The sequence below is a fragment of the Echeneis naucrates genome, chromosome 4 (assembly GCF_900963305.1).
Source record: "Echeneis naucrates chromosome 4, fEcheNa1.1, whole genome shotgun sequence".
Classification (NCBI taxonomy): domain Eukaryota; kingdom Metazoa; phylum Chordata; class Actinopteri; order Carangiformes; family Echeneidae; genus Echeneis; species Echeneis naucrates.
This window is the reverse complement of record NC_042514.1, coordinates 828,098-851,156: the sequence shown is the minus strand read 5'-3', so window position 1 is coordinate 851,156 and position 23,059 is coordinate 828,098. Positions and strand designations below refer to the sequence as shown.

Here is a 23,059-nt window from a genome sequence, read left to right as displayed (position 1 = left end):
TTGACAGGATGAGACATCGCAGTTGGCTTTTTGACATTTACGTCCACATCGTAACAAAGAATATCCACCCCGAGGACTCGCTCACGCCACCCGGCTTTATTTCATCCCTTTCTTGAAGAACTTACCTTCATCCTCAGCTCATAATTTAGAGAAATGGATGGTAATTCTGGCACTTTCTTAACAAAATGACAAGCGGTCACAATAAGCAAACAGGACTCTTCCTGAGAACCAATCGCCACAGCAGCCCCCGACATGATCTATATTAGACTCTTCATCTCTAATCTGATTGTTTGCTGGTTGTCAAGTGTAGCTGTCCCCTTCTCTGTTCTACTGTGGAGCTGGGAAGTTCAAACTTTATTCCTACTGATGGAAAGTCACTGTTTCCATGGTGAGCTCCCTCCAGCGCCGCGGTGGCTACCTGCTCTGGACGTACACGTATTAATAAAATGAAGGGGGGGCAGTGAGGTCACGGCCTGACACCGCCCTCTCTCTGCTCTCTGGATCCTTTTTCCTCCAGCTGACCGTTGGAGGCGCTGGCCAAAAGGGGCACCTGACACTGTGTTGCTTACTGTCTGATTCCTGCTGCTGCTTACACAGACTCAGAGCTAAAACCTGCTAAGCTCTCTGCGCTGTAGGAACAGACAACAGCTTGTAGTTTCAACTGCAAATAGGGAGAGAAAACACAGCCAAGCCTGCGAAGGTATTCCTGGTGGAAGCTTATCTGATTTTCACAGGTAGAGCGTGTTTGAGTTAACTCTGTTTTATACCTCCACCGCCTCATTTAAACTTCTGCACGTCTCTGACAGAAGCGCATCTCAAAGGAGCCCAAAGTCCGATTAACCACCAGTGATGCTCAGGTTCACAGCTTCTGAGTGAAGACCGACTCACCCGCGACTTCTCCTCCAGCCTGGTCATCATGACCACCGTGGCCGCTCTCTGCTCCCACACCATCCTCCAGAAGTCTCCAAACGTCTCTGGCAGCGGACCCTGAGTGGCGATGTAGGCGTTCTGCTTCCTGTAGCCATCGATGTAGTTGGCGTTGATATAGTCGCTTCCTGTGATACCTGGACACAAATATACGCACAGATTTTTTTTTGTTTGTGTGTATACAGCTGTGGATTAATGAAATCAACAAGTCTGCTGCTCTTTCATTTTAAGTCACCTCCTATTGTGAAAAACTGCCCACACAAGACTAAATTGAAATAAAAGTCCATTTATGACTGACAGCAGGTAAAATTTACTCCGACAAAGAACACAGTCATTTTTATTAGTTTCGCTCATTAAAGTGATGATTCAGGACTCGGCCACATGTCCTGGGTTTATTCTGAATCTGTTGGCTCATCATCTGAGACACAATTTCATTTTTAGGATTCCTGTGTTGTTTTTATTAGGTTTTTCATCAGTGTTGCTGTTTTACCTGCTGTCTTTTTTCTATTATTTGTCTTACTTTATTAGGAAAAGGTCGATATGAATATTATCATTTTCTTATTTTCTTGGGCTACAGCAGGGATTTCATTATACAACAGGAATAATAAATAAATGAACCTGACCTGCTGTGTGAATCAATACATTTTGATAGCTGGTAAATTTCTCCTGCTGACTGTTTTGGATATTCAGTGACTCCTGTAGGTTCTACTGTAAATCTTTCCTTTTTTCACCACTCATTATTTTCACTGTACTTAATTATTTGCATCCTCAGTAATTCCCAGTTTTCACACACTGCTCTCATCTCATCAGCAGAGCGGAGAGGAAAGAAAACGAGTATGTTTCTAATCTAATGAGAATATAAAACCGTCCAGCGTTCAGAGGGTCTTATATTTGGCATTATTATTATTTTAGGTAAGATTTTTGCCCAATATTTCTTTAAATAAGATTAAACATGATATCTTATGTTGAAAATAGATTTTTTTCAGGAGGCCGTACATATTTACAGAAGTTGTCGTCTCTTTTTCCATCAGAACATATTCAAATTCAGAAACCACCTCGTGGCTCTGCCTCGGTTTCTGAACCTCACCACAACCGCTGCTGTGGTGTGCAGGAAGATGGAGGACAGGAGCGTACCAGTCCCTGCAGCTGGGGGGTGGATCCTTCTCCCACTCCTTCCAGCCCGCCGCCATGCTCTGTTACGCACCGGCTCCACTAAATCTAGCCTTCTGCTTTGTTGCTGCAGAGATGATTGTGTATCTGTAATGTCTTGAAGTCGAGGACGGGGTCCGTCGTAAAATCCTGCTTAAACTGTGTGCATGTTACTGTCGAAACATGCTTTGCCATCTTTTTATGTGTCTCCAGCAGCAGCAGGAACACTTAAAGATAAGATATGCTCCTCAGTGCAAGTTTTCATCATCAACCACTGATCACAATACCGGAACGCAGAGTAGTTTAACTGTGAAACCTCAATGTGTCTCTGATGCAGAGTCACTATTGGCTCAGCAGTTTGAGGATCTTCAAGGGGGGAAAAAAGATTTCAGCCAAGAAGATAATCCCGTGATTAGAATGCGTCTAACACGACATCTGACAGAGATGAGACAGAGTGTTAGCCATCTTTATTCAACCAAAGTCTCCAGCCCCATTGGTGGAGAGGAGACTCCAGCGTGGAGGCGTCTGCGTTGGGGAGTCACGTCTCTCTGACTGACGTCTCCACACTCAAGCAGCTAACAATGAAACACTTGACTGGGCTAATTTAAGAGAGGAGATGCAGTGAGGACAACAAGCCGAGCGGAGAGGAAGAATAAGGAGAGGAGACGGGAGAGAAAAGAGGGAAATATAGAAAGAGAGAGAAATGGAAGGAACGGGGAAATAAAGAAGAAAAGCAAATGTCATTAAAACGGATACCATGTCTCACAATCCAACTGTGCTGCCGTGGCTTTAGTCATAGCTAAGTGAACAGAGAATGGTGGTGTGCATGAATTGTTCTACTGCTGCGACTAATGGCAAAATCACTGCAGTGTAAAATAGAAATTTCAGACTTGATTAATTTATGTATTTATGGACGAAGCATTTCTTCTCCAGGATAATTTTGTTATGCATGTTGTCGCACCCTCAAAATGGCTCAACTATTGCGAGATGTTGGAGTCTTTACCTCGTAGAAAAGGAAAGCGTTGCCGTGTTAGGCATAACTCTGAGGAGTCGGAGGCTCCTCTGGTGACGCACCGACAGAACAAGTCGGCGGTGAAGGGTGACTATCTCTGACAATGTCCTTTAGGATTTGGGAATCGGAGGGAGAGTTCTTCTGGCTGAGAGAGTCTCGGAGCTGCGTGTCTATGGGCAGTTGGAGGGAAGTCACGGCAGAGCATTGGATGCGATGAGACAAACGGGATGGTGAAAACGCTGGTTTAAACTCTGGGGACATTCTGAGTGTGAGATGTAATGGGGCTGCAACAAGACCTCAAGATAATATGATTCTTTAAAACGGTGAGCTGGAGCAAACCCTCCGTTTGGCCTCCAACAAAATTCAGTTTCCTGCTCTAAATTCACTGTTTGGGGGGAATTAAAAGTGAGCTTCACATACTGGAATTTATTTTCAGGATATTTGATTTGGCTCCACCACACAGTGAGAGTAATCCAGCCCTTTCTTTTCTGGTTAACTACCATTTCAGCTGTAATTGTCCCATCTGGGCAATTTCCGTTTCTATTTCTACAGTAAAAAAAAGCAGCTTCCTGCTTTATCGATTCTACTCAATATATTCAGTTTTGTACTGGATTGTTCCACTTTGGTCTTCACCGTCTAGTCCCATCTGATCCAGCGTATGCCTATTCAGTACAAATTCCTAATTACTTCAATCGACTTTGTAATTATGAAGATTTCCCAAATGATCCACAAAGAGCTGAGCTGAATTCTGAGGAGGTGAAGGTGCTTCGTGTGAGGATGTTGGGTGAGTCTTACCCTCGATGGGGGCCAGGATGACACGGGAGTGGTCGTAGGCGATGACGTTGGCGTAGCGATTTTTGGGCTTGTTCACCTCCAGGTTGGAGTGTTCCCAGGTGAACTGCTGACCCGGATCAATGGACTGATGGAGAGATGAGAACAGAGGAGCCGTGAGAGAAGCAATTACAATACATGATGGAGCGGCAGACTCTCCAAAGGAAGAGAGACACGAGCACCTGCTGCTGCCCGACTGAAACACTCAGCAGCGTTAAAGTAGCAGGTACGACTAAACAAATCACAGTTTTGATAAGGGAAGCATGCAGCGAGGCCTCCCACTCTGGTCAAACACAAACTCAGACATCTCTTTGAAATAGAAGAATTCCAGACACACTGTTGTTCCACTGGGTTTGCATTACGTAGGCGGTGGGAATTCATCGTACACGTGTGGCTGGCTGCTGAAGACTGAAGTGAAAGGAAATCCAACCAGAAGCATGATCTAAATATTTGCATGTAATCACATGAATCAAGTACAGAATCTGAGCTCTCCGTTTCTACCTTTTTGTTTTCTCCCCCTTTCTCTGTCCCCATTTTCCTTATCTGCATCGCTCCATCTTCAGTCTTTTCACTTTTTTGTCTGTACTTTGTCTCTTTATCGTCTTCCCCATCTCCAGTCTCCTCTCTGATGTTTACAGCCTTCTTCCATGCAGCCACCTACTACCCTGCTATTTTCCATTTCTCCGTAGATTACCTTAAGGCTGGCTTTGTGTGTGTGTACGTGTTTGTGCAAAGATTGAGGTCACTTCTCAGAAACATCCCCAATCCAAAAATGGAAAACTGAATAAAACGATTTAAAAAGTGATTTAAAACAAATTTAAAGCTAAAGTCTTTCTACTTTGTCCCTCTTGTTTGTGTTTGTGATGAATAACGACAGGTTTGAAGAATGATGGCTCCCGTCAGGAGGACGGGCTTTGAAGGCACAGCCGACAGTGGAGGGAAGACTAACCCTCCGGCTTTGGCCTCGTTGGGTAACTCTCCAGATCATCTCCTCTTCATCTGCGCTCTCTAGCTGTGATGCTCCAAGCTCTCTCCCCTCACTGAGTTCTCATCATTAACCAGCCCCCCCCCACCCCCACCTCATCTCTCTCCACTCTTCCTCCTCCCTCACATCCCGCTTGGCGAAAACCCAATCAGTCAAAGCCCCGTAGAGCTGCGCTTGGCACGCCGGGCTCCCTGGATGAGCAGCCATTCATCAAGAAAATAACAAAATTAAAATTACACTTCTCTATTTAATTTGGTCATTTATTTTTCCTGGGGGGTGGTTCTGTGAAGGGGCATGGGGACAGAGAGTGGGAGAGGGGACGAGCAGGCGCTTTAATGCTCTCTCAAAGCCAAGTAATTAGAAGTTGTAGCGTCAACTTTGGCGTCCTTCGTGTCTCTCTCCTCTCCGAATGGAAGCGAGTGTGTCCATTTGGTCTTCGGCCCGGATGTGGATTAATGAATAATAGATATCCAAGAAATACTGGATCACTAGGAGAAGTCATTATCCACCAACATCCAACAGCAGGCGTGATGATGGCAATCTTTGCTGGTGTGCCCCGCTTCCTACCTTAGCCTGGTGCGCCGCGAGGCGACAGGCGTGGTGATTTAGCGATGGCGAGGAGGGGATATTGCCTGTATGCAAACAAGAGCTGATTCAGCGCTCCTGATTTCTAATCAACTCTGGCGTCATTTATAACCACCGTGGTCTCCGAGCTCAGACAGCTCCGTTACTGCTTCTACACTCTCACACACACACACACACACACAGACGAAGTGTGTTAAAGGCTGACTGTTGGTCTGCTTTTCCCCTGAAAACACATCAGAGGAATTGGACTTAGAAGAAAAAAAAACAAAACAACAACAGCAAAAAACCGGACTAACGCTCCATGAAAAAAAAAACACAGTGTGTGTTTTAGATGAATTCACTCTGTTATTTCTGACTTTAATACAATTAAAATCCCCTCAAGCTACTTCTGAGAATTTTTACCGCTAATCACATTTTTTCCACTCAGGGCTCATGTTTCACTGCAGGAGGGAAGTAGAGGATGTGCTGTATAACACATTTATAATGCTACAAATCTCTAAAAATAAATAATGTAGAGCCGAATACGTCACTGCACAACGACTGACTTTTCTTTGGTTGACACTTTGAGGAAGTTGTATTTCAGAAGTCGCCTTCATCCGCCATGTTGACTGATATCACAAAGAGAAAAAACAGACCCGCAGGAAGGACAAACATTTCCTGTTTTAGGAACAAAACAGTCAGACAGGAATGGACACTTCGGCCCGCTCACCTCGTACTCCTGAGAAAGCTTCAGGTTGTCGTTGGCCTTCAGAAGCTCTGTGTGCTCGGAGAGCTCTGAGATGGGGACGGGAGGATGATTCATCATACCTGTTGGACAGAAAATGGACAAGAGGACAATTCCAAGGGAGGGGGGGTGGAAGAAAACAAGGTTGATCAGTGACACAGCTATCATGGGCGACAATTTCTCCACTACATAAGGATGGAAGTTGGGTTTTTAGTGGTGAGGAAGCTTGTGCAGAACATGGAGATGTTAAATGCACGTGATTGGACCAGGCCAGAGCTCCAAAATGGCTTCTCTGCTCAAACACTGTGCTTATTATTTGTCAAAGGAGCAGCAGCAGCGTAAAACCAAAGGCCAAATCATTCAGACGAACTCCCATTACGGGCAAGACGGCGACTGGGAGACGGGCTGATAGGACCAACAGCGGCCGAGAGGGAAAACCCGAGCAATTAACGCTCAGACATTTTTTCTTCCGTGAGGAGAAGAGTTAAAAATGACATTAGATGAAAAATGTCAGTTTTGCTGGTGAACTCACAGACAGGAAACTCTTTGGTCTAATGAAGTGCTCATGTTGACATATAATTCCTTACTCTCCTCACTGAAGATAATCAAAAGTATCATTTTAGCACAACTGCTACGACTAAGAAGGGAAATCTCAATAATGGCTCAAAACAAACCCCTGAAAAAGATTTACCTAGAAATTATTATTGGTATCAAAGTTTTCATCACAACAACTGTCAGCTGATGTGGATCAGACCTGATTCCTCCCACAGACTGTATCGTGTTTGTTGTGAGCATCATGGCCAGATTTGGCTATCGAAAGGCCCTTGTTGTCGACCAGAGCCCTGACCTGGGGGCTCATGTGAAGGGAGGTGAGGGGGCTGGGGGGTGGGGGGGGGGGGGTTTAGGGCTGTGAGTGATGCTGAGTGACACAGTGAGCTGCTCCATTCCAGCCAGCGCGACACAAGCTAAGCTGCTGTTTCTAGAAGATGAACAACACTGAAGTCCCAAACTTCTCCTGAAAATCTGTCCGCCGTTCCCCCAAAGGAATTCCCAGAAACCGCTCGCTCTTTCCTTCATTTCAGTCACTCCAACATCCTCTGAATATTATCAGCGCTGCTGTGCTCTCCAGTCACTAATCCATTTTGGAGCATAATGCCGAGGCCATCAGCTATAGATTGTGGCTTCGTCCCTGCATGCGGCCTGGCAATACTTAGTGGCTTTGTATTTTTAGTGAGACCCCCCCCACCGAGTGATGAGGTCAAAAGTCGACGAAATGCTGACGTGTCTTTTCTCAAAAAAGAAAGAAGCTACTCTGGTTTAATTGAGTGTGCAAATCGACATAATCACATTAACCATCCATAATGTCCTCTTTTTGACAATGCTTAATACCCCCCCACCACCCACCCACAAAGTCAAGGAGGTCACTGATGTTTTGGTTGCTTTTGTTGAGCTTAAGAGAGGGGGGGGGGGTCCTTCTGTGCTGACAGTCTTCATTAGTAATGGTAATTTATTTTACACTGAGAGAACAATGCAGCGGCGTCAATTACATGAAGATTAACAGAGATTACAACGAAAATACGATACAAATGATGGCGTGGCGTCCTCCGGTAAATGAACGCACCCACTGAGTTAACCGGCACCTTGACAAGAGCTGTAAACAAACACCCGTAACCTTCTTAATAGATCCCTTCAATGCTGTTTACTGAAATAATCCTGTCCCTGTTTTTTATAATTCAGTATATTAATAAACTTTGCAAGGAGAACTGCAGCTACATTGACGTGTTTGGAGGAAATGGCGCATTAATTCGTACTTGAGCTGCAGAGAGTGGCGGCTCCACTTGAGGATGAGTTATTAATGGGAATTCTTTGAGATGAGCATCAAGAAAAGGAGGAAACGCAGCTAATTAAATTTGGTTGTCGGTTTACGCGTCTCAAATTGAGAGGGAAAGGTACGAGAGGCTACGAGCAAAATAAGTAAATGTGTATGCAAATGAAAGGGCCCTGACTTCTCCTTGAGAGAACAAGAGCGGGTTGTTTGAGGGGAAGATCAAAGAGAGTGTGAGAGACTGTGTGTGTGTGCGTTTGTGAGTGTGAGTTACAAATGTAGTCAAACTCCATCAGTTCCTTTCAGTTTGTGTTTACTGCCCACATTACTGTCTGCATGTGTAAGTGGCTGCTGCCTCTGGAGAGAGATCAGCCTCATCCAGATAACCCATGATGCATTGCCAGCGGGAGAAGCTGGCGGTTACACATTCTACCGTCTCAAGTTGGGGAAATTTGTTTTGTAATAACTTGAAGTCTTAAATGTATGAATCACGACCAGCTGTTCTATCTGCACAGATGAGGCTCATTTCTAAACTTAAGTTTCTCCTTTTTGTTTTGTTTGGGAGACGAATGAGTTGGCGATGCCTGATTGGCTCCATCTCTGATGATGTCACTAGCGCTGCGCCACACGCTGCAGTGTTTATCCAGGAGAGGATCGACTTTCTAAACTAGGACTCACCGTGACCTGCTGTCTGGCAATAATCTAGCAAAGTCACTCAAGGACACACTGTTGTTCTCTGCCTCCCCACACAACGCCGCAGATTTCCCAATCCACATTCAGACCTTTCCATTTTCAACACTGTAATCAACAGCGTGATCAATAAACACAACCTCCCAATCCGCCATCGATGCTCCGGAGACTTCTAACGATTCTTTGTGATAAGTCAAAACTGTCTCTTCAAACGCCATATCATGCTGTTGTTTATTTCCATATAAAAGAGAAGAAGTCTGTCTGTGGGTAAGCAAAGAAAATAAAGGGGGGGGTTGCTGCTGAAAGTCGGCTTTTTCTCTTGGTTGATCCTTCTGCAGTGAGGGGGGGATCAAATGTCGAGCCATTGTTTGCCACCGCTTTAATTAATTCTGCTCGTTATCTCAGAGTACAGAAAAGACCCCGTTAGATCAGGATGGAAATGGAGCAGCAGTGATGAAGGAGGAGGAGAAAGGAGAGGAGTGAACAACAACAAGGAGGTGAAGAAAGGAGGTCTGTGAGAAGAAACACCTCTCAACCATCTCTGCCTCAGCAGAAGGGATCACACAGGTTATTTATGCACAGTGGATTAATGCATAGCCAACAGCTCGAGTGAATATCGTGACTGACATCCAATTAAAGGAAAGAGAAAAAAGAAAACAGCTCAGTATATCATTGGAAACCAACATCAAATTAATTAGGGCTGAAATTTTTGCTGCATCATGTGAAAAAAAAAACAAACAAATGCAAATTATGTTTTTGGAAATGGAAGCAAGCGATGCTGTGGAAAAAAAAAGATAAGGAAAGCTGGTACGCAAATGCTAAAATCATAGAGACTAACTTTCATAGTCAAAATCTGCTTCGCTCTGAGGACTGCTCAGACCAGAATCTGTAAAGAACAGCAAACATAAATGGAAAATGGTTTCAAAAAGGCTGTAATGCAACAGAGACGGAAGAAAACAGAGATAAAATGTGCACAACGATACAAGAGCATAAAGTAAAAACAAATTATTTTACTGTGAGCAAACTGAGGGTGGCAGTGCTGAGCGCCACACAGACACGAGGAATACTAGACCTTTCCAAATCCCACTCAGTGCTCCTCGGAGCAGAGTGGTTGGCCACGGGTGTCAGTCCTGCTGACAAACCCCTTATATCAGCGCTCATAGAGATCAGGATAAGAAATGGATTTGCTATCTGTGAGCTTTCATAAACACCAGTCAGATGGCTCCATTGGCAGGAAGGAGAAAGACACAGCGAATAGAAAAACCCGCTTATGTTTCCTGGTGAAAACGACCTCTGAAAGACTCCATTGTGCCGAGGCACCGCGAGTGAGAGGTGTGGAAAAGTGTCTGCATTCTTAGCTGACGGCTGTGGAGCCGGCGCTGATGGGAGTCAGAGGACTGAGCGGCGTGGTGACGGTTCAGAGTCTTATCTGCTGCAGAGGAGAAGTCCTCTGAGGCCAGCGGGCTTCGGTCTCCTCAGCTGCTCGAGCATAAAGCAGCCATCTGCGGCGACGTTGACCGGACGTGTGGCCGGGAAACGCAGTTCGATGGGATGCTGGCAGCCTGCCCATCAAGTGGAGGGAAATAAGCTTCAAGTTGAAATCTGATCGACTGAGCCGCGAGCTGATAAGAAAGCATCGCGTTGGCCCAAAGATGGAGACTTTCACCCAGAAAAAACATTTGAGATTCGTTCCACAAGGAGGAGGGAAAATAAAACTTTTTTTAAAAGCAAACTTTCATTTCATTTCATGGTTTCAAAAACACAGACCACTTCCTCTGTACGACAGCAAAAGGGCAAAACAATGACGGTTCCAAAATGAGCCGACTCATTTTTCTTTAAAAGAAAAACAGCTAACATGATTTGGGAGTGACACGACAAAGCTCAGCTCTGCAGAAAGGTTGGTGGGTTTGCCTTTCGCTGGCGACGCTGGTGGCGCCGAACGAGCGAGGAGAAATGAAGACATCAAACGTCTCCCTCTCCCTAATTGATTTGTGACAATGACTAATTAAAGCTGGTGGGGGGCGCGCAGATGCACCGTCTCCAGACGTCATTCATCGCAGCGGGAGGGATGTACAGGAATGTCTGATTATGTTTATGTGTACATGTGTGCTGTGTGTTTTGATACACCCGAGGAGGAGGAAGAGGGTGGATGCTGTAATCCCGTGAAACAAGTCAGCTGCTGACGTCTGCGTGTGATTGGTTGATGTCAAACTGAGCGACGCTGCGAGAAAACGTGGCCCGTTCAGACAGACGAACACAGACTGATGATGTGGGTTTTTCTCCTGATGGTCACCGACTGTTACTGTTTGCTTGTTTTTGAGCTTGAACCGGGGGGGGGCATCGAAACTGAACGAAAAGGAACAGACATTAAAAAAAAATTATGAGTGAGAGAAAAACGAGAGCTTGGTTGGAGATAGACAGTAGATTTCCACTCAGTCGTGCTGCTTCATTACTTTGGCCCCATTTGCCAATTAAACCCCAGGCTCCAATGAAGATAATGACAAAACGAGCCACTCTGCGCCGCAAGGAGTTATGGGATGTCAGTGTGAGACTGTCACATGACTGACAGACACACACACACACACACACACACACACTGAATTACATTAGCCATGCTCGGCTCAGAGCAAGCCTAATCAACAGCATGCTTTTTGTTCCCCATCACTGGGGGGTCAGTGAGCACTCATGGCCGATGTGGCATATGCTCTGCTGGATCGGAAAGGCCTTAGAAGTGAACTGCGAGTATGCTCATTTGAACAATGGCTGCGATTAGCTGACGGGGATGTTCACAAATGCTCACCGGCCCACTTAATTGGGCTAAAACGTCCATTCAAATAAAATTCCCCGGGTGTGGAGATAATGACATCGGCCGGTTCAGAAGAGCAACGGAGGGGCCGTCTCACGAGGACACGTGTCATATATGAAGAGAAGGCTCCACACATGTGAGTGAGTGCCGTGAAAAAGAAAGGCAAAACATCATCTATTATTTCAGGAAAGGAAGGAGGGCGCAGCGGGAGGCGCTGGGAGTCACAGACAATGGCCATTATAACCTTTTCATTACAGAAACGCTGTCCAGATAAGGATGAGAATACTGAGCAAGATAAAGATGAGGACACTAAATTGAACGTCCACATTTTCGTGCATAAGTGGGTTCGCCCATCGCCTTTCACCCCGGTATCTTCTCAGATGTTTTTTCTCTACGAGGTACCGACTCAAGGCGGCTCCCAAAGAAGCTGCAAGAAATACGCTCCATGTTGAAACGGGAGCCTTTTGATGGAGCAGAGAGCAGCAGTGGGTGACAGATGGAGGCTGAAAGGAAGCGAGGCAGGGAGTCAGACAGGTGGGAGGCGAGGGGAAGGGAAAAGAAACACAGTGGCTTCAATCCACCTCTGGATAATTTCCTCCTTTTTCATCCGAAGGTTTCCTCGTCAGGTGAGAATAAAGACATTCAAACAAAGAAACAGCATTCAGCTTCTATAATCTGAACCAGCTACAGGGGGAGAACGAGCACAAAGCTCAAAGCTGTTGATTCAGTGAAACACCACAAAGTCCAACATATTTTCCATGATGCTCAGTTCCAGGGAACACGAAGGGGGGGCTAAGTCACTTATTTTAAATCTCCCTCCTGTCGGGACGACAGCTTTCCAAAACATGTTCACATCTTTACAAACCACGGCTGGTACTTGGGTCAGTAACCGAGCCGGGAAAAAAGGCTTCACACATCCGGAGTGTGTCGTAGCGGATGGTTGGCTCCAAGCTGACAATCAAAACATCCATCACACTATTTATTTGCATTGTTTAAGTACGAGACCTTTGCGAGGCAACGAGGAGCCTTTTTCAACGGGGGCGGCTGGAGGTTGGCAGCCAATCATGGAGTGGAAGATGGCAAAAATTATTTATGCAAAGAGGTAAAATCATAAATTTCCTAAAGATCATGTCAGTTGTCATAGTCAAAGCATAATTTGCAGAAGAACATACGACTGCTGAGAAGCAGATCTGGATTTCTCCTCCCAGTGAGAAGGTGTGGGGGACTTAATGAAACTTCACTAAGCAAACATACAAACTTGGCTCATTTCTGGTTCAGGCCAAAATCAAACAACTCTTGTTGCCATCGTAGCTGAAACTTCTGCAGCCATACACATCGATAAAGAGTCTGCGAAGGAGGCAGAAGGAAGATGTCAGATGAGCTTTAGGTGGCGACGCCTCAGAGAACGATGTGGAGCTCATGCTCTCTGTCGTTAACTCCGAGATTTAACTCAGCCGGTCAAAACAACAACAAAAAAAACATCTTTGGAACAGGATTTGTCTCCAAGATAGAAAACATCACACTGAACAACATGGACCTTTTTTTTTAAAAATCATTACTTCTAAGGTGTTACATGGAAAACATAAATGGAGCTTGAAGGAAGTGATGAGGGAGAACAATGTCAAACAGGATGATAAGGGAGCACTTCATGAACATCATGTAAGCTGCAGCATCAGTTTAAATCGCATCATGTGTGTAACGTGTGTAACGTGTGTAACAGTGTGTAACGTGTGTAACGTGTGTAACGTGTGTAACAGTGTGTAACGTGTGTAACGTGTGTCACTACACATGAACGGTATAAAACGGTATATTATAGGTGTGACAATTATAGTATATATAAATTAAATGAATGATTCTTATGAAGTAGTTTCGCTGTGAAGAAGGAGGTTTTTCTGCAGGTAAGTGACTTCAGGCAGCCGGTTACTGTACTTTTGAATCTGAAAAGTTGCTAATTCATCTAATTCCATTTCAGGAATGTCAAGTTTCCTCTAAATTTTTGTTTTTCGTCCGTTCGTTTTCATTTTTGGTTTATTTTAAAACTTCCTACAGGTGTTCTCTCCCAATAAATCCTCGAGGCGTCAACGCTCCACTGGAAACAAATGATGTCCTTTTTTTTTAGGTCTGAATTTGGAGCTTTATGTTATTATCCACAGAGTCTGTAATGTGGAATTGTTTTTATTCTTATGATTATTGTTGCCGTTTTTATTCTGTTGCTATAAAACCAATGATTCGGCTCAACTTACATTTATATTTGCAGAAATAATAAGATATGACAAAATGAGAAAATGTCATTAGTGAAATATCTGTGTCCTTTAATGTGAGAGAAGTTTTTCAGTCACTTAAAGCTTGACAGGAAAACTTTCTTCTTCACATTTGTCTGCAACAGCTGGAAATGTTTTTTACTCACAGGCCCATGTGGACAAATTATCCTGTAATGATACCTAAACTGCATAAAAAGAACATCAGATGTACTACATCCATGTACCTACAGCTGGGTTTGTGTGTTTGAGGCAGTTTGTGGGTCCTCGGTGTGCGCGCTGTGTGTCGTTTTTGTACCTGAAGTTTGGAAGTTGATGCGTCTCATCTCCACGGGGTCCGTCGGGTGGTGGGGGGTGATGTCCGCGTTGTTCAGCAGACATTTCGTTCGAGGCTCGGACTCTTTTCTTTTGCGGCTGAAGAGCAACACAAACAAAGAGTAGAAAGAGGGGAAGACATACAAAAAAACAAACGAACAAACAAACAAAAAAACAAACAACAGAGTGATTGTTTTCTTAACATCCACCTCCTGACTAATAACATCCTCCTAAAGAAGCTCTGATAGCTCAGCAGGACGAGAACGCTTGAGTGAAACCAAATCAGGCATCAGAGCGGAGAACGAACATCAAGTACGCAAACTCTCCTTCACCCTCGCTAATTAAAGGGATCTCTTTCTTGCCCTGGCAAGCTATTTTTGTTTTACCTTGTAAAATGCAATAAAGTACAGCTAAGCCTTACCTGTCAGGTTTGCTGTTTCCAGAGAAAGCAATAGGAGTCAAATAAATATATAAAGATGGTGAAAACACAACACACAAGGAGAAAAGGAGAGGGAGAGGCAAGAAGAGAGAGAAATCAATAGAGAGCAGTTTAAAATTCATAGGGGTCGCTGCTGGGCTCGCAAAATGCCAGATAAGGCTCATCAGCATTTGGAAGTGTGTGTGTGTGTGTGTTTTCTGTGAAATGTGGAGGTAAGCCTGTTTGTGAGACTGTGTCTTCATCTACGTATGTTTGTGTGTTCACAAAGGACAGCTAAAGATGGGAGGGGGGTGGGAGGTTGGGGGATAGGGGGTCATCAGGGCCAAGGGCAGACCCGGGAAATACTGTTCAGGGGTAAGATGGAGGGAGCACATGGGAGAGCAAGGTGGACAGAAAGAGAAGAGAGAGAAAAGAGAGATCCAAGGAGAGATGTTACTCCCCCTGACCACCAAGAGGGGGGGTCAGTTAAGGTCAGACAGCAAGGGATCATCTGACGGCACAAAACTGCACTGGTGTTGATCATTAACCCCCCCACACCACTAACATGTCCCCTGCTATCTGGGGGAACTCTCTCCCACCACAGTCACTAAAATGTCTGTTCCCTGGACAGAAACAGGAAGAACAGAAATCAGGATAACATCGTTGAAGTTGTGATAATGACTATCCAGGAAGTTTGGGCCGGAGCTGATTAGTATTCATTTAAGTGGACCTCGATTGGTGGATCTTCTACTTAGTGAGCAGCATCTCAGAGAATCTCCTCCTCTCTTCTTTCTCCAAACCCTTCGCTTCCCACAAACATCCTTTATTATATAACAAAAACTCTCATGCAATAATTCTGTTTGGTTTTTTTTTTTACGCTCATGCTACTATGAATACAAAATAAACTCTTCTTTCAACATGCTCGCTAACATGCAATTATTTCCTGACAGCCCGAAAAAAACAAAAACAAAAAATGGTTCAACGTCAAATGATGAAATGAGCTTTACTGTCAACAACAACAAAAAAATGATTTGGAAAACCTTGTTCATTAGAAATGGGTCAGTTATATTGCACATGTTAAAAATGTGGGAACCAACAAGGCCGTCACTACCAATGCCATGCGACAGGATCCAGTTCCCACGTGGAAAGCGGAAAGATTGGATTTGGAAGATCAACAATATATTGACCCTGCTGTTATAGTCATTCATCATTTGAAGCTGAACAGTGTTATTTTTGGACTGTGAAGTCTCCACAAAGGTCTGACCACATTCACCACTTAAACTACAACGCCCGTTCTAACTCACTTTTTATACAGCAGAATGGCAATGACGATGCAGATGATGAAGACCACAGCCAGGACTGGGCCCACCACCCATATGAGTCCGTCTCCGGTCTCTATCGGCAGAGGATCCACCACCAGCTCGGGAGTCACCACGGTGTCGGAGTACGGGCTGGTAGCAAACATTTTCTAAAAATCAAATGAATGAAACCCATGAGGAGAAAACGCTGGATAAAATGGGCCTGAAGCATTTTAAATGGGACCATATTGAGGTGAAGCACAATCACAGGATCAGAGCTGACTCATTAAATCCAGCAGTAAGTCATATAAACGGCGCTGAACTCCTGACTCACCCCGGTGGTGGCGTTGAGCTCAGCCAGCAGGAAGAAGACGTACTCTTGTCCAGATTCAAGAGGCTTGTTCTCGCAGCTGCTGTGGCGGTGTTCAGATCCCACCGTGAAGCTGGGGGGCAGCTGCCTGAAGCAGGCTGTGATGTAGGGGCTCCTCTGATCTAGCTGAGACAGCTGACGGCGTGACCGGCGCTTTGGCGTCACCTCCCGCAACAGCTGATTGGTGTAAAACGGATGTTGTTAACTTTTGATTTTCTTTTATGGATTTAGCTTAATCTTTGCAGTTTCTACCATGTTAAGCCAGAATAAAATGACTCATCTTATATATTTACATGTACGCAGATGCCATGGGGGGGAGGGGGGATTAGGCAAATAGTGCAACAAAAGTCGTGATGGTGTTAGATGTGTAAGGAGGGGGCTCTACGGAGCCATCAAATGTTTAGAAACAGACGGCCCCTCCTATGACAGCATGTGGTCGCTTGTTCCACCGTCAGGAACAGGAGCCGTCTGGACTGTGAGTGCGTCGTTCCCTCCACTGAGGGAGGCAGCACTGGCTTTTTACAAGGACAAAAGGTTTCAGGGAATTAAAAGTTAATAATGTGTTTTGACGCTGTTGGAGATTTTGGAGAAGTCCAGATTAAAACAGAGACAGATCATGTCATGAGAGAGGGACACTCCTCACCCCCAAACCCCTGCCACAGTTAAAAATATAAAAAGAGTAAGGGTAAAATATTTTCCAATATCCAAAAGACATTTCTGTACCCTTTTAAGCAGACTGCCTGAGAGGAGTGGAACTGCCTCTGCAGATTGAAAAAGCTGCAAACCGCCTGACAAAGTTTAATGTAAGTGCCCCCCCCTCAGCCCCCTCATTCATTTCAAACTGAAGACTGAGGCAGGCACTGAGCACAGAGAATGTGTGTAATCCCCATTCCAATAGGGATGGCTGCTGTTGATCTGGAGCTCAAGGTGACCCTGAGCTGTGGGAAGAGCGGGAGATGACTGTGTAATTCTCTCTGCTGCATGCCTGGGGGGGGGGGGGGGGGTACATTAGCATAGCTGAGATGTACTTATGTCTGTGTTGTGTGTGCCCATGTCTGGCGCATTGTGTGTACTGGTAACGCAAAGATGACGCTGAAATCCACAGAAACACAGTTTGGCAGAAGAGGCTCGGTCGACTCGCTTCCTTTGTGCCAACAGGCCTACCTCCTCCATGTCCATCTCATCAGGGTTCTTCAGGTTCTTAACAGCTCCAGAGGTCCTCTTAAGAGGCACCACGACCACAAAGAAGTTCCTGCAATCACAGGAAATTGAAATCCTCAAAGCTAAACTCCCATTTTGAACACGCCTCGAGCATCTCCAGAGTGAAACCTCAATGCTCCAATCCAGACAGAGCTCACAATACCTTTCAGCTCTCATACTCACTTGACATCCTTGGCATCCACCGGCGGGAATGACATGGTGGGCATGTTGTCGGGCTCGCCGTAGATGTCAAGCTTGGGTTTCTTGACCAGGATAAGTGGTGCGGTCCTGGCCACTACGCGGTGTCTTGGCCCACCATCAACGCTTTCTTGGCAGGTCACCCTGAACTCATAGGTGGTGTTGTGCCTTAGCCCGGTGACGAGCACCCTCATCTGCCGAGCGTCCACATCCATCTTCTGACGGTTGTATTCAATCTAGAGTTCAACAGATGGAAAAGAAGGTGAATGGATAACTTGTTGGATGTGTGTTTTCCCTGGCAGGTGGTGAAACGGCCACCGATGAGGAGGGTAAGAAAGAAGTAAGAAAGGATGTTCAGTCTGATGATTTTCTGAATGAGCAGAAACTGAGAAATGAAAATGACAAATAACTACAGACTTACATACACCGTCGTGAATTTGGACTTTTCATAATTCAGAAAAACATGAAAATGAATTCTCATTTTTCAGAATGAGCTGATTGTTATTTTTTAACTCACCGTGCATTTATATGGAGACCTGCTTTCAGAAAACTTCCATGCAAGCACCACAGTGGTCTTGGTGGCCCACTTGACAGTGAAGTTCTTTGGGGCATCTGTTCAGTGGACAAATCCGAGAAAAACAGAAAACAAAAGAAAAAAAAAAGAAAGTATGTTTAGGGAGTGGAACACGCAGAGAGATGGAGGAAAAAGGAACAAGTGAGGAACCTTTGGTTTAAAATAAAGAAAAAAAAAAGCGGCTGTTTCTCCGGAACGTTCCTTCAGGTTGGAGAGTGAGTGTAACGGTGAGCTGTGATTGGCTGTGAGAAGGTCAACGCCATTGGTTAAGACACACAGCACAGAAGACTCATGGACGACAAAACCCATGGAGCACAAAGGGTGTGCCTGCTGGCGAGCCATCGCAGGCAGTGCCAACCTCTCTTTACCACCGTTTTTTTAAAACCCCTGACCGCTGGAGGTTTCACAACTTGACCCACGTGGTCTCAGCGCCAACTGTTCCCACCTCTACTGAGTCTGAGTCTGAGTCTGGGGTTGGCACTGCCAACGGGCCGCCAGGCAGGCAGAGAGACAGACCCAAAACACAGCATGCCAACAGTCCTCAGTGCATCTGGGGGATGCCATGCCACAAGCTGTCCCCTCGAGGGACAGACAAAAAGGGGGGAGGAGGAATTAGGACAGGGAGGGAGGGAGGGAAGCATATCTTAAAACAAACCCAAAAACAAAAAGAAAATAAAGAACCAAAAATCTACATCATCGTCTCAGAGCAGTCCAAACTGGTTTGACTGAGCTCCTACCTGGTCTGAAAACTGGGGGTGTGAGATGGCTTTAGCTGTGAGTGTGCAGGATCGTCTGATCAAGCGGCACTTACCTTGAAACTAGGCTGCTTCCATCTTTCTCAAAATGACTGGCTATAACTTACTGACTTGTGTTTTACCTTAATTGTGTTAGTGAGGCGAGTTTCCCACGGCAAAAAATTTCAAAATCAATTTTTCTGTTTCTTGAGGAGAAGTGGAGGTAGTTGAAAATGGGAAGGCGAGGGGGTGGGGGGCGCTTTCATTTTGTGCTGTTTTTAGCCAATTTCCAACCCCCCCACCTACCGGGCTGGGAAAGAAACAGGCAAGCCCTACCTGCTGGATCAAAGGCCACCGTCCGATACTGGATAGGAGGGCTGTAGGGCCCTGGACCTACACTGGTGTGTGCGCGTATTTTCACGTCGTACGCCGAGTTCGGTTTGAGGCTGTTGAGCACATAGCTGGACAGATTTGGGGGCAGGCGCAGCTCCCGTGGTGCTCCCTCTGCACCGGCTTCTTTGTAGGCCAAAGTGTACTCTGTGATGACGCCGTTCCTCTCCGCCAGCACCGGCGGAGACCAGGACAGCTGCACCGAGCAGCACGTCACGTTGGAGCCCTCGTTGATCTGAGGATACCCCCCCGGAGTATTTTCAGGCACGCTGAGTTGCACAACGGCCTCTTCTCCAAAGCTCCCCCTGCTCTTGGCAGAGACCTTAAAGAGGTAGGTGGCCCCGCGGTGAATGTTGCCCACTGAGTACTGACGCTCCTGGGCTGTGAATTCCAGCGTGGCCAAAGGAGAGACGTCTTTGCGGCCGAACTGCAGCCTGTAGCCCTGCAGCTCCATGCCGTCGGTCAGTTGTGGAGGGTCCCAGTGAACGATAGCTGATGACTCAGAGTCCTGAGCCACAGACACGTAGGGCTGACCAGGCACTGCACAGACAGAGGACATAAAACACATCTTCATTCGGAAGATACACAATTTTAAAGTGACTCGCTTTATGTTGTCTTATCACGGTCAGTCAAATGTTATCTGTCATTGTTCATATATTAAATCAGGTTTTTCTGCATGCTGCAATGACTTTTCTAAAATTGCCATGTTGGTGTTGTTTAGATTGAATTATTAGAGAAAGAAGCTCTGATGGCTTCACACAACAAGGAAAAAAAAAAGCCTGCAAAGAGCTGATTCAATAAAGAATCACCTTTTTGTGTAAATATTATCAGATTAAGACACAAACACCTTTAACTTCAGCCATCTATCAGCGAACATATGAATAAGTGAGCCGAGTTGTGGGAGTTCTCAGAGCCTCTAAAATCCAGGAGCGATAGCTGTTCCCATTACCATTTCATGACAAGCGTTAGATCACACTAAAATCATTTCTGTTCCGTAAAACTTTAAGCAGCGAACAGCGCCTCTTTCTGACATCAGACTCATCTCCTGTTGTAAAATGGATGATCTACACTCCAGGTCCAGACACCATTCTTCAGAGTGGCCCCGTTTTGCCGCTCTTATGGATGACCCATCTTAACCCTCCTTTTAAGGCAGCTCCAGGAAAACTTCAGGTCTCATGTATGTTGCCGTTCGAGCTTTGTGAGCAATGAGTGTGACTGATTCTCACTGTGTTTCTGTAAATAGATTTTATCTTGACTTACTCATCCTCAGAAACACAAAGCACAGAGACGACAGTTCGACAAACGATAGCTGCAGACGCATGCTCTGTCTGCGCTGCACTCCTGTGTTTAACTAATAATTTCAGCCAAGCAATGGAAGACTTTGAGTTTATTCACTGCAATCAGTCTAATTTCAAGCCTCTGCATGTGACTGCGAGGCGAGACGATTGGTAAAAAAAAAAAAGCCTGCCAACTAGGTCGGCACCAAATTGGTCGGTCCTGGCAGGAAGAGCTTTCTCAGCATGAATTTAAAGAAGCTCAGCAGAAATCATTAACCCGTGTACTGTATAACATACATCTCACAGCTACAATTACAGATATTTGCCTTTTTTTAAACGGTACACGACACAAATTCACACTGCAGCATCCTTTTTCTTACAGTGGATCGCTTATGTACGTCTGTGTGTGTATTTTTGTGCACAATGGGCAGTGTGGACGAGCATCTACGTACGTGTGCCTTTACAGCCGGCTCCTATATCACACAGAGCGGCCTGGCTCGCTGCCCGGTACGGACTTAAAGTAATTTGGAGATGCTAACATTGGTCTGAGGCAACAGCACTCCCTCTCAATGGAATAGTGCATGTGTGTGTGTGTGTGTGTGTGTGTGTGTGTGCAAACAGTATATATTTCTGTCTCAATGTGCACGTAGTAAAAAAAACAACAGCACACACAGGCACACATAAAGCAATCCACTCGATGCAGTCCCCTCCCTGCAATCCTATTATTCATTTCCGTTTGCTAATGGTCTTCTTTTTGAGGACTGCTGCCCGAGGAAGACGGGGGAGGGGGGGTGGGGGTGGGCATAGGTGCAGGCTCGTCAGCTGAGCCTCTGCCGGGAATGGGAAGGTGGGGGTGCTGAGTGTCGAGGGAGACGAATGCTCCCAATACTCCTCGGCTGCACACTACAGCTCAGCTCGGTGTCATTTAAAAGCCCACTCTGCCTTCATGCTAAGCACTAATCAAGGAAATAGAATCAGAGATAATGATCCTGTGATAACTGTGTGTGTGTGTGTGTGCTCTCCATTCTACACTTTCAAGCTTTGACTCAAACCTCAACAGGCGACCACATGTACCCATTATTCAAACCGTGCAGCCCTGAAACTGTTTATTACTTGTACATTTAGAACAGTGGCCTATTGCACTCAGGGGAGAGGGATCATGACTACTGAGCCAGCAGATTAGTGCTGGGGGGTGATGGAAGTGGGGGAAGGGGGGCACCGGTGTGTACGGTTTAAATGTGTGTGTGCAGAGCTACAGGGTGAAGCAGGAGAACAGTGAGGGGGTAAAAAATGGGTGAATGAAGGATGATGAAGGTGACTCGGGACAAGGAGCAATCTGCTGCAGAGAGCCAACGAGGATATAAGGAGGCACAAGTGTGTCTGTGTGTGTTTTTTGGACACTTTGTCACATTGTCCCTCTCTTCTTTGTGGTCATCTCTTCCACTCTTACTTATTCTGTCTAGGATCCTAACCCCCCCACCCCCCCGTCTCCTTCCTGCACGTCCATTTCAGGGTCGATCCTGGTTCAATCCTTCCTCATGGGCCTCCCAGCACGCTTCCCATCAGGCCACAGTATTAACCGCCCGCTGTTGACACTCTCAGGCTGATTGAGAAAGGGCTCATCGGGTTACGTTCTCATTTTCTCCCTCTCGTGTGCACGCCACACGCACACGGCTTCGGATGCACACAAACAAGCACGTTACATCTGTAGTTGTCTGCGAGAGATGAGTCGCATATTTCTGCAGTTTGAAATCTTAATTTCTTCTCACTGTGTCTCTACATCTTGACAACGGAAGAAATCTCCTGCTGATAACCTGCAGCTATGGACTGTCCACAGAGACTGAACACATCTAAGGACAAGAGGTCCTTTTCAACCTTCAAAGCCACGAGGAATACATCACTCTCACATTTTCATTTCCCCCTGCTTTTAATTTAGTGTGTTTGTGGCAGGCGCTCATGGAGGGGACTCATTTGTATGGTAGAAAATGTCACAGAGTCAAATCTGCAGCAATTTTATGAGCAAGTGCTATTAAGGAGGAGAGAGAAAGCTAGAGACTGATATAGAGAGAGAGAGCCACACTGATGTATTCTTCGCCGGATCAAAATAACAACCAGGAAGTTACTAAACACGGCGAGGAGATTGGAGCCGGTGTACGTCTGCACACATCACATCCTTCTACAGGATGCAGCCGTCTCAGAGGAGATCTGGGAGTTGGGGGGGGGGGGGGGGGGGTTAGTAGCCATAACACAAAATACCCCCCTAAAGTCTTCGGCACCCGTCAAACCACAGATTGACCGCGTCTGTCTGAATCTCTGACCTGCAAAATAGTTAGTGTATATTTATATTCCACATTATGATGTAAAAGACACTTCTAGGTCCAACCCTTTCAGTCCGCCATGACTTGATTTTTAAATATTCAAGGTTCAGATTGGTTTCTCCACCATCTGGGAAGAGCAGCTCTGACTTATTATACATTTAATAGATGGCGTTAT

The 23,059-nt window shown here is 45.7% G+C and overlaps 1 protein-coding gene across 5 annotated transcripts in view; it reads right to left on the bottom strand.

Moving 5' to 3' along the window:
- The window catches only part of ptprsa (protein tyrosine phosphatase receptor type Sa), a 194,288-nt gene that overhangs the window by 19,328 nt on the left and 151,901 nt on the right, over positions 1 to 23,059 (bottom strand). For 3 of the 5 annotated variants that reach the window (XM_029500050.1, XM_029500049.1, XM_029500051.1), the window contains 11 exons: positions 19,236 to 19,829; positions 18,109 to 18,203; positions 17,577 to 17,827; positions 17,358 to 17,445; positions 16,158 to 16,370; positions 15,830 to 15,993; positions 14,091 to 14,206; positions 9,567 to 9,614; positions 6,199 to 6,296; positions 3,884 to 4,007; positions 889 to 1,064 (listed from right to left, as the gene is read on the bottom strand). In XM_029500050.1, the coding sequence (XP_029355910.1) occupies positions 889 to 1,064; positions 3,884 to 4,007; positions 6,199 to 6,296; positions 9,567 to 9,614; positions 14,091 to 14,206; positions 15,830 to 15,993; positions 16,158 to 16,370; positions 17,358 to 17,445; positions 17,577 to 17,827; positions 18,109 to 18,203; positions 19,236 to 19,829 (1,967 nt within the window). The remainder of the gene's footprint in view (positions 1 to 888; positions 1,065 to 3,883; positions 4,008 to 6,198; positions 6,297 to 9,566; positions 9,615 to 14,090; positions 14,207 to 15,829; positions 15,994 to 16,157; positions 16,371 to 17,357; positions 17,446 to 17,576; positions 17,828 to 18,108; positions 18,204 to 19,235; positions 19,830 to 23,059) is intronic. The other 2 variants (XM_029500052.1, XM_029500053.1) reach the window with 1 other exon arrangement.